Source organism: Gasterosteus aculeatus, chromosome 17 (genome assembly GCF_964276395.1).
Source record: "Gasterosteus aculeatus chromosome 17, fGasAcu3.hap1.1, whole genome shotgun sequence".
Taxonomy (NCBI): Eukaryota; Metazoa; Chordata; class Actinopteri; order Perciformes; family Gasterosteidae; genus Gasterosteus; species Gasterosteus aculeatus.
The window spans coordinates 14430877-14443095 of NC_135705.1; the positions used below are offsets into that span (position 1 = coordinate 14430877).

A 12219-nucleotide genomic window follows, 5' to 3' on the forward strand; every position below is an offset into this window, starting at 1 on the left:
ATTAACCCTTTTAACTTCTTTTCCTTAGGCTCAGACGGCATTGGATTGCTGGTGTGTGTGTGTGTGTGTGTGTGTGTGTGTGTGTGTGTGTGTGTGTGTGTGTGGCGGACTCCAATCCAGATTGATGGATTTCTCTCCCATGACTACATGATTTAAACCGCTGGCCCCGAGTTGTATTTCATGCGAAGACGATCAGAATCGTTTTGTTGCTTGTAGCCAAATCTTTGTGTACACACCGAGAAGAAACTGGTAGCTTCGGTTGAATACGTGTGTGTGTGTGTGTGTGTGTGTGTGTGCGTGTGCACCCCCCCAAGTTTACAAGCCGTCTTGTGTGTTTCTGTCAGTCTCCTTTGTTCCGAGGAAACCGATTGCCCCCTGGCCATTGGTTGTTACAACAGAAAGTTGTTTCAGGTAATGGCTGTGTGTGTTCCTGTCTCTACCTTTCGTAAAAACACCCAGACATGCACGTCACACACACACACACACACACACACACACACACACACACACACACACACACACACACACACACACACACACTTTGCTTTTACCGTGTGACTGATCCCTGTGAAAAGGAAAGTAAAGCATTCCGGTTGATAAGCTGGCCACCATGCACCCTTTGGAGAACATAATGCAGGTCCAAAGCCCTGCGTGAGGGACAAAGGAGAAGCGGCTGAGTGACAGGCGGAGGTGGAGGGAGGCATTTGCCGAGGAGGGATGGATGAAGAGGGAGATGCAGAGCGAATTGGCGAGAAGGGATGGATGGAAGGAGGTAGTAAAGGACAGGGAGGAGGGGATATTGATGTTAGCTTAGTAACTGGATCAGCTGGAAGCAGACAAAGACAACGAGTGAGAAAGTAGAAAAAGGCAGAATAACTGGTTATTGACATGTGCTGCAGGCAATTTAGTCAGATCGGGAAATAGTGTGAGGGAGGGTTTTGTTATCTTTTCTCTAGTGTGGATCAATCAGATGATGTAGTGATAAGACTCTGGATTACACCGCCATTTACACACTCCCCCCCCCGTGTGTGTGTGTGTGTGTGTGTGTGTGTGTGTGTGTGTGTGTGTGTGTGTGTGTGTGTGTGTGTGTGTGTGTGTGTGTGTGTGTGTGTGTGTGTGTGTGTGTGTGTGTGTGTGTGTGTCACATGTCTGTTGGCTCTGGTTCATGCACACTGACGCCCATTCAGTTTCTCTCGCACGCACGCACGCACACGAGCCCGCCCTTTTACACTCAAACACATTTTCAGTTTCAGTCAAACACAGTGCTGTATTGCCAAATGGCAAAAATATCTTTAATTCTTTTCAATTAACACAAATGTTTTAATCATCCAAACTTGGGCTCGTAGTTATTATCATTATTTATAATCGTAGTGATTTTAATTAGTTGACGAAGCCGCAGACAGGTCCAGGAGCGCAAGTAAATTGCTCATGTTGTTAAAAACCCAAATACGACTCAACAAGAAATTCTCGTATTTGAGAAGCTGGAAAAAGTCAGTACTTGTAACTAGTGCGGCTTCTCAAAATCAGTCTAAGCAAGGTACCAAATGTGTTTAAAAAAACATTCATTGTCTGTGGCAGTAAAACGCTGCTTCATAGACAACTGAGCAGCGTGGGCGGGGGGGGGGGGCTGACTGGTTAAGGCATTTTAAGGGTCAGCGGATCGCCTGGGGCAACGGGCCCCTTGTGACTCGGGAATGCTCCAGATATTGTCACATGGTCACCAGCATTACTGCCATGTAACCGCCGTGACTGAAGGCCTTAGAATGTGCGGATTGTTTTCCACGGCGTGTTAATAATAAAGAGGAGAGTGTGTTTATGAATGGCTCATGTAATCAAGGATAACCAAGTTGAAGATGATGACACACGCACTGCCCACAGTGTACAGACCAACGTTTTCATTTCTTTTCACTTGCAAACCCGTGTGCTAAGGCTCGATCTGGACCTCTGTCATGTTTGATTTTTTTCTAAAATAATGCTTCCACACACAAAAAGATGCATTTTAAATGTAATCTGTCAGCAGTGGATGTACTGAATCCAAAAGTGCACAAAATAAAATTGAGTGTGTGTCATCTTTTCAAACATCTTATGACACACACGAGACAATGAAAGCATAGAAAGCTACTTTTACAAAATGTAAATTAATATGTCATCCTCCACTCAATTCTTCTGTGAGGCCTCTCGTCTGATTGTGTTTTGTTCCCCCTCCAGCCGCTGCAGATAGACGATAACTTCTGTGGCCAGGACTTCAACCAGCCTCTGGGGGGAACCAGCACCATCGAGGGCACCCCCCTCTTCATCGACAAAGACGACGGCATGACCTCGGTGGCGGCGTACGACTACCGTGGCAACACCGTGGCTTTTGTTGGCACACGAAATGGCAAACTGAAGAAGGTAGGAATGATTTAATCTTCCTTCTCTCTTTGGGTATCGAGCGGTACATTTTTTATTTTTTATTTAATAAAGTCTAGAGCAAACTTTGCAAATTGATTGACAAGTTTCTTTTTTTCAATTTGGAATGGCAGGTAAATTTTCAGCTAATGTGGGTTATTGTTCACTTAATGGACTGAATGCTTACAGCTTGATCACAGTGCATTTGCACTGAGCACTTTGCAAGTACTTTTTACTCTTAAGATTAAATGCAGTCAACTACATTTTTCTCGTGAGTGGCCGTTTCCAACAGGACATTCAAGGGCCTCTTTGAAACCTGTTCGTTTAACAAGCAATCTAAAGCAAGTCCGTGGCCCCCCCCCTCATCGATCGCCGTGTTAGTCACGTCGCACATAAAATGTTACTGCTGCGTCCCGGCGCCACGTACCGCCTTGCCTCTAATTTTAAGAGCTTGCCTTCAATCAATCCAACAGCTATGACTGCCGAATGGCTTTTCTGTTCTGGTCAGCTGTGTTGTGTGGATTAATTCAGGTGGTTAGACGGAGGGAAGGACAGTGGGCTGCAGCGCTGATGGATGGACCAATTAACTTTCTGTGTTCTGTTGGGGTTTGACTTTCAGTTCAACTTTCCTCATGTTAAGAGAATAATTTCATACCCATCATTTTTTATTTTTTATTAACCTTTGAGAGTTCGCGGCTCGAGTCAACATCGGATTTCTGTTTTGACCAGACTTGATCCTCCTGTGGAAGACTGAGAAGGCTCCTAAATGACACGATGTTAACCGTAGTATGTTAATGTCACATTAATGTGGGGTTGAATCTTGCTTCATATGGTGACTGTTAGATGTTCATTCTTACAATGAACCATAGAATTACAATTCTGCTTGTGTAACATGCTTGTGTGCTGCCTGGGTATTCGCTACTATGTGTCTCCGCTTTGAACGCACGCACACACCTGTTTGTGTGTGTTTGTATGCAGTCTATGGACGACGGGTAAACGTTACCTCATTAGAATTCAACCCATTTCCCGCCGCAGCGCTCCAGACCTGTCATCCATTCAGTATTATGAATGTATAATCAGCCTGTGTGTTTGTGTATTTCTAATGCCTGTTCTTGTATGCACGCAGCATTTGTGTGTTTGTCACCAACGGTTCGCACGATGATGTGTGCGCTTGTGATGGCGTGGATTTGCGTGCGGATGTGTGTGTTTGTTTTTTATGAGGCAGCGAGAGACAACAAACAATACAGTGTTGACTAAGATTCAGCGCTGTGCATTTGTCAAAGCGGCTCCCCACTCACTTAGCTTGGCAGCAGTCCCTTTATTTATTTAGCTGTCGTCACATGTCATTTCTTATGTGGAACACACCAGAAAGCGACGCTGTACAGCATGCCGGTGAGGTGTATCCTTTATAGGTTTGTTGTGCATCTGTGTGTGTGTGTGTGTGTGTCTGTGTGTTTAATGGAGCTTCCAGTTATTTTGGCTGCCTTCTGTTTCAGACCGAAAATCCCACTAAAAACAAGAAGTCTGGTCTTGGAAAATCTTCAATTTGCATAGAAGGAAACAATATCCAAACGCTGCCGCTCAAACACACACATTCACAAAAGCTCACGGCCAGAAAAATAATGCCAGTAAGGGAGAAAGAGAAAAAAGACAAAGTAAAAAAGTGGCGATGACAGATTGTAAACAGCAAATGAATTAGTAGCGTGTGAAAACCGGTTCTAACTCTCGGGTCTGGCGGGCCTTCGTCCTCTTCTACTCGGTGTCAATGTTTCCGTAAATGATTTTAGATGTGTGCGTGTTATCTTATCAATGGAATAAGAGGTCCGAGCCATCGGGATCTGTTTCTACGTGTGCGTGTGTTGTCGCCTCCTGGCAGTTTAACGGTGCGTGTGCGGCGCGGTGCCATGATGGAGCGCCTTCCTGCTGCTTCACGTTCCTCTGGAGAGCACCAGCATTGAGTGCTGTTTATATAGCCGGGCCTGAGGGTGCTGAAGGGAGATAGGAGTAGAAACGGGGCGAGTATCGGTAAGATGGATGACTGTGCTGAACGCTTTCTAGTGTGTTTTTCTGTCTTACGAGCAGAGAGGATTTTGTAAGTAATTATTCCAAAAAAACACCATTGTGTTTGCCGGTAGAAAAATGATTGGAAAACTTTAAGCATTACAGCCCAAATGGATCTCTTCCCCATCAGGGTACTTGGTTTCTACTTTAAGTAACATTATTTCACCTGAAGCATCTCTTTATTCCTCCTCGGCCTGGACTCTTCGCGCACAGCGTCTTTACATGCTGCTGCAAATCTCGCTCGTCTCTCCTTTTTTTTCCCCTCCAAAGAAACACCGTGACTAAGCCGCCTGTGTGCCGTGTAAAGCAGTCAGCAGATGGGCATTCAAGTGGAAATGGGGTGATTCTCTCGGTGATGCTTCCTGCACTTTAAGGCCCGCCGAGCATCCACAATACCAGGGCGTTCACCATGACCCAGGCGCGACCGCGCTCACATCCTCGACCTCTATTGGTGGTCCGATAATCCAATATCTATTGTAAGTGCTTGTTTTTAAAAAACAATCGTCATACACATTTACACTCACACATGAAGATTCCTCAGCTGCGCCCTGGTCCGGGGGTCGATTCGAGCCATCTGCCGTTTGTATGTGGCCAGTGTGCCAGGTGGTGGGAGCCCCCCAGTGCCCGCTGCGAGCCCATTGTGGCTCGTGCCAGGCTCAGGTGGCACTGCGGTGGGAAGTTGCATCAATGAAGCGAACCCAAGGCCTCGAACAGCTTGTCAGTTCCGACATACGAGTGAAATATCTAGTGTAACGTACACACCGTCAGAGTAAAATAAATGAGTCCCCAACAAACTTAAATAGATGTCCCTCAAACTGAGAGGATGAATGTTAGAAGATAACATGAATGACCTCTGCACCGGTCAAAGTGTTTCCGTAAACTAATCAGCATTGGTTCAGCTGAGGTCTCCCTGAGCAAGGAACGTAGACCTAAATCAGCTCTCTTATCTGTAAGGATGAGAGGATGACGGCATCATCCAGACAGCTACCATTTAAAGCCATAGATGGGACTTGATAAATTAGGCCTCTTTTAGACACAGTGGGTTTTCATGAACCGTGGCAGATCATGAGTTTTAATGTCACAAAACTTGTAGGCGGAATAATAATAATTAAACGGTAATAATCTAGCACATCAAATCTAATATACATGCTTTAGCCAGTCGAGCGTTAAAGCTCTCCGGCGTCTTTCACACCCGCCGTGTGGTTATATTGACCACGTGGCCTTCAACGGGTTAAAGCCGACTGGCAGTGACGTTTGTATGTGAGTGACGTATTCCACCAGGACCGTCGGTGTCATCATCAAGAGACCATGTCGCGGCCTAATTGACTGATGATTGTTATTCTACTGGTGCATCATGCTGCCGTGTCAACCCCCCCCTGTGTGTTTCTGTGTGGTTTGCATGTAAATGTCCACCTCCCCGCCTTGAGAAGGCAAAAATAAACACTGCGGAAGCACACCAATAATGTTTGTTGAGTAAATGTGAAGGGAAAGGGAAAAAGAATTGCGTGAGTGTAATGTGGTGGAGTCACTTTAAGGAGGCGGAGGAGGAGGGGGGGCCTGTGTCATCATTTTGGCTCAGTCGAACGGCGGCGCCACGAGTTGCATGGCCCGGGCAGCCGCACAGAGGCTGGCTTTGTGCGGGCGCTTCGGTAGCCCCTCGGTCATTAGTTCACACAACTGCATGTGGTCACAGCAAAAATGCAGAGAGAGAGAGAGAGAGAGAGAGTGAGAGACGGAGCAAAGGCAGACACAGAGAGCAACGGCGGGGATCAGATACGGTCGAGGGAACAGAAGTTAAGACCAAATAGATCATTTTACACGCAGTTTACACAAGTTTTTTTTTCTTTCTTTTAATTAATTAATTAAGCTCCTTCCCAAAGACCCATCAGTCATTCGATCTCATCCGGATGTTCCCAAATTATCAGCAAGATGTAGCATCATCTGCAGCGGCTTTACCCCTCTCTCCAAAATGCACATCTTTAAAATGGCCTTTTCTGATTAAAAACAGCCCCGTTAAGCCCTAATGATCAATACATCTTTCTCCACCAGTAGCCTCCCACCACATGCGACGTGAAACGTGAAATCCACCCGAGGAACGAGTGTGCACGTGTTTACACCTCCACAAGAAAGCGCTGCACACCCGTCAGGTTTTGTGAATGAGTGCGTATCCGTGTGTGTGTGTGCTCTGAAGAACCGCATGCATATTAATTATCTCTCGTCATTATGAGGCCCAGTATTTATCCCATCTGTTGGCATGTCCTCCTGTGCGGCTGCACTCGACCCAACGTCTCCCTGTGGACTCTCGCGGACACACACGTTAGCACACAATGACACACTCAAGCCATGGCCCTAAAAGGCATCCATAAATCTGATTGTAACTCAAATAGCCAATGTAAAACCACAGTTATAAATTAATAAAAGGAATCATCCATTGCTTCTTCAGGCCTCTCCGCTTCTGTTCTTTCTCATTTTCTCTGTTTCATCTGCTGCTCACATATTCTCTTTCCGCTCTGTCGGTCTGTTTCCTCCTGTGATCAAAGACCCCTCTCCCTGATAATAGTTGAGCGTTGTGCCTGTGTGTGCGTTAGATATAGCGGCTGCTATTTTTCTCTAATCATTTTCTCTCATTAGAGACGAGGGCAGAGCGCACACGCGTACCCACAGAGTGCAGTCGCAGGAAATGAACATGCATGCTAAAGGTTTCCATGTCAAGGCACGTGCACAACCCTGCATACACGCACGTACCTACACGTCTTAGAAACAAGGTTTTAGCCTAGGCCCGTTGTACAGGCAGATAGTAATGAGGGGACCTCTTACAATATTTAATGCCATCCAAACTCCCCACACACACATCCACCCTCAGTCTCATTAAACTGGCGTCTCTTACTCCAGACCGTTGTCCTCCATCACGGCGATCCACATTTACTACCTAACTGGGTGGCTCAGGCTTCACTAAGGGACACTATGAAGTACTGCAAATTGTACTTAAATGCAAATCTCAGTAATTGTCTCTACTTCAACTCAGTGCTGACGGTCGCCCAGTTTCACCAGTGCAAAGCAATACGTTCAAAACTAATCACTTTTAAATCTCCAGATGGGTTTCGGTGGGCTCTGGTGTTGTATCCGCGCAGCCCCACAGTAATGTGAGTGCTAATGCACTGCAGCCCGGTCCGACAGCGTGTGACCGCACGGCGCTCATTCACTACCTCGCCGTGCCCATCCTAATTCACTACTACCAGGGGTTAATGAGGCAAAGTGAGGAGTAGTGCAGAGGGGGAAAGAAAGCCGGGAGAAAAGAAGACAGGAGGAAAAGAAAGAGCGAGGGAGATGAATAATAAATGTACCATGCTAGAATCCATTTTTAAGGGAAGATTAGAAGAGTATGAGTTGCAAGCTGGGATGCGCACATGATCCAAGTGAGGACCTGTTTCTAGGTCATCTCCATTAGATCCCTGCTTTCTCATGTAAGATACACACGCACAAAAAAGTCACCTCTCTTTTCGTACTTTGGTACATCTTTAGTCTTTTTATTCTATAATGCCATAGTAACACATATACGGTTTGGTGAATGCTTTAAGTTAACTTCTCATCAGCCAAATTGAAATGAAATCCGCAGCAATGTTGTTGACATGGATCCTGATTTGTGCCGCTAGAAAGGGACGTTGTGGGTGGAGGGTTTAGTGTGCTGGCAGAGCTCTGTCCATACCAACTGATTGAGCCAACAGCACACCTGGTGGATGGCTCCATGGACACACACACTTCTGGCAAGAAGACACACAAGCGCGCACACACACTCACGTTGAAAGCAGAAGGGATGCCATATCTGAAGCTAATAAGCACAAATGAGCACATTCACGCAGATCTATACCAGCCTGCACACACACTGGGGCAGTCCGGCTGGCGTACAGGGTCTAGAGGGAGCGGCACGAGTGGCACGGCAGCATAGATTACCTCTGGCCCACAGTGGCTGACTTTTACACACAGGCACACACACACAAACGTCTCTCACACTCCTTTCCTTGCAATGAAGCAGTGCTCGTGTTGGCATAGAAAGGAGCGTCTTCAAACCACTCAATCCCTTCATGGAAGCAACATGAACCTTTTAGCCATAAAATGACAGTAACGATCGCCTGTTTACACAGTGATACAAGGAAGGATACAGGAAGACACACACACACACACACACACTTCTTGGCGTTCCTGTAAATCTCTGTAAAAAAAGCCGGACGTTTATCTTCATTACACCACATGACAACTGTAAATGAGTGTGAATACGCCAGTTACCAACACATTTGCTTGTATACAGTGACAAATGCAGACTGCACCAGATACTCATTCACACTCTCCTCTGGGAAGCTGGCTTATCCGATTACCCATCGCCAGGCTAATAGATTCTTAATAGATTGCTTTTGATTAGTTCCTCTGGTTTAGTGACGTTAAGATGATTAACGTTGCTGTGTATGAAAACAAATTCACATTTGTGTTCACGGGCGCCACGTCTGCGTACAGTTTTTGTATTCGTGAACAAAAAATGCCATCACTGGAATCATTTTGTGTTTGTGTGTAGTCACATGGTTATGATGTGCTTTGGCAGCATTTCAAGGGACACAATATTTGAGCGGGGCATCGAGTTCACTGTCTCTCTGTCTCGTGCACACTCCTGCGCACACACACACACACACAGAAATACTCTCGAGACACACAAACAACTCCAAAGGCAACAGCCCCCTGCGTTTATCCTTCTCACACAGCATGGTGGCGTCTCCTGCCGTCTAGCTGATTGCTCCCCCACCCGGTGTCCCCCAAAGGGTGAAGCTCCAGCCTGAAGCCTTTCCACAATGTTAGCGGGCTTGCTAACTGGCACCCAGCCTTCCCGTCTTTAGCCTGCTCTCCTCCTGACCACCGCTAGCCATATTGCACTGAGCCCACGGCTAATCCCGTTAGCATAATAGTTAGCGGAAAGCCTATCCCCCGTGTTGGTCTAATACCCTCTGGCTAATCTTTGAGCGTAACAGTTGGCTGAAGTGAACCCACTTGTTTTTGTTATTGGCTCTTTGTGCACGGGTCAGCAAATGGTGGAGTTCAGATTTAATTGAATGCTAATTAAGGGAGTAACTCGTTCCGGCAGTGGCTTGGGTTCTTGTTTTTAGCGTTAGCAGAGCTTGCAAAGAAACACACATAATGGCTCCATTATTGGTGCAGCTGACCTGGTGGCTTCACCACTTCCATCTGCTAAGCCCCTAAAAATGATGAATTATGCCTTTAAGAGGAGGCTCTCTTCGCACAGTGTTATTCACTGCTTTGCAGAGGGCTATTTCTTTGTCGCCGCCTCCCTCTCTTCGTTCCTCTTGCATTCCCCCTTCTCACGGTTCTGAGTGATTCAGAGAGATCTCATCTTCTCCTCTTCATGGTAAAATATTTATCCATCCTTTCCTGTTGGTACAAATGTATCAAACTGATGGAGCCTTTAATTAGTCATGCATGCGTCCATCTCTTATTCCTATCTGTCACTTGTTCCCCCTTCAGCTCTAGTCTCTTCCACCCAGCCCCTCTGTTTTTGTCTTTGATTTACTCTTCACCATTGCTTCTTTCTTTCTGCTCCTCTCTTCCCTCCATGGAATTAGTCATTAGCTGACTGACTGAGCTTATTGCATCTATTCCCATGGCTAGAATTTGTTTGTGCATCTTCTTTCTCTCTCTGTCTCCCACCGTCCCTCCCCCTCCACCCTCCCAATCTTTTCTCCACACCATCTCCCCGATGAAATGATCTTGGCCACATATACCCGCATGGCTTTCTGAATTAGCCATCCTACACATACTCTCCCGGGTCCCCGCCATACCTTCTCTATCACCTTAATTGCATGGTGCCATTTTAAATTGGCTAACACAAATTAAGGCCTCACTATATTTTTTAATTGGTCATTTAGCTTGGCTACTGTTTGAATGCGGTGTCTCCCTGGGAATGGTTTGATTGGCCTCCCACTACACATGTGGCCATTTTGGGGGTAGTTTCGTTCTCCCTATGGGTTGATGATCTGTCCAGCTACTGACACCTTCCAGAGCCAAGATGGAAGGGTGTGTGTGTGGTGTGTGGGTTCGAGGAGGACTAACAAATGGCGAGGGGAGAGAAATTCTCCTCTGCCTACCCTTCCCTTTCTTTTTACCTCTCTTTCCAACCATATTTACTTCCCTCGCCTTCTCCACTCCTCTGTCCATGTGTTGCTGGTGGATTAAGCTAATTAAAGTAGCGTAAATAGAGTCCCCGGAGAGAAGCTGCACATGTGTACACATTTACACACAAACACTCATTAACGGCTGCAAGTACACAGATGCCCACCATAGGCAAAGCAGGCCGGCATCCAAGGGCACCATGCTTTATAGTGGTGGCCATTATATGGTCCTGTGAAAGCACTGTGTGAATACTTTATGGACTACTTTCTTGCTCATTTTCATTGGATTTCAATGAATTCTGTGCAATTATTTGTCATCTGTAAAGGACTGAGCTGGAGACCACCGAACTGTTTCATGCTAACCCTGCATCCGCCTGTGTTCACTCCAAGCTTCAGCCCAAGGACTCCCAGCTTTGTCTTATCAACCACAAGAGCCTTTTTCTGTCCATTTCTGGGTCACTGGCAGGGAACTAGTGGCCCAGAAATAACACCAGACCCTCTCACTTAAACATTGGTTTTCTCTGTTTATTTATGTGCGCATGCATGATCTGAGAGAATATGGCCTGATAAGTCCTGTAGTCTTCGGTTGTTTTTAAGGCATGATTGAGAGCCAGTGTGGAAGCTGTCTTACCTTTATGCGTACGAACAAGTCTGAACATATGCCGTGTGTGTGGCTACCAACTGAAGCTTGAATGTCAAACGAGAAAATGTACTGAAGGAAAAAAACTGGGCGGAAGAGATGAAGGAAATCTGAGGACGGAAGGAACTCCTTCATCCTGTCATAGAGAAGAACAGGAAGAGAGGGAACGCTTTGTCTCTTGGTTGAAATTCCTTCCGGATGTTTCTGCTATCCGGATACTGGCTGGTGTCTTTGGAAAACTGCCTGCTTCCAGGGAAACCTATTGGATTACTGATAACCTTGGAATGGATAGGGCCAGCACTGAAGGGTGTGTACAAGAGAGAGGGAGGAGAGAAAGTGACATGGGCTTCTTCCTCAATTGTCCCTTCAGTCTTCTATGCTTTCCCTTTACTCTTTACGTGCACCTCCATTGTATTCCCATGAAGTTAAATCAATGATCAATGAAGTTTAAGCATACTTTTGGCTTTCATTCTTCCCTTTAAATTGTATTTGTCCCCCCCGTGCCGTGGTGAGGGGATAGCTCTTGGCTGCACCAATGCCCCCGCGAGAGACCGGCTTTATTATTGCGAGGACAATATTAGAGGGTTTCGAGCTCACAACAATAAGCGCGGTCACACCCGAGAGCACAGAATAACACACACCCAATAATAAGGCTCCAATAACATAGGGGTCTTTACTCCAAGTTGTCTACGGATCTCCAAATCCCCCGGTGAGCGGGCCTGCTCTTCGGTTGCCATGGCAACAGTAGTCAGGGCAGCCACGGATGGCGATAGTGAGGAAGAGGAAGGAGGGGAGCGAGAATCAGAGAGGGAGAGAGAGAGAGGGAGCATTGACGTTTGTGTTACAGGCGACAACGTTGGAACTGGGTTGCTGCAGCGATGGAGCGGCATAGAGCAGCGACGCAGCGCTGGGAAGGCAGTTTCGACTGGGGTTGGAAAGAAGTGGGCTTGTAGGTCATGT

General features: G+C 46.5%; 1 protein-coding gene across 5 annotated transcripts in view; it reads left to right on the plus strand.

Annotated features, from left to right (window-relative positions):
• The window catches only part of plxna1b (plexin A1b), a 159500-nt gene that overhangs the window by 40560 nt on the left and 106721 nt on the right, over nucleotides 1–12219 (plus strand). For all 5 annotated transcript variants that reach the window (XM_040203497.2, XM_040203500.2, XM_040203499.2 and 2 more), the window contains exon 3: nucleotides 2209–2391. In XM_040203497.2, the coding sequence (XP_040059431.2) occupies nucleotides 2209–2391 (183 nt within the window). The remainder of the gene's footprint in view (nucleotides 1–2208; nucleotides 2392–12219) is intronic.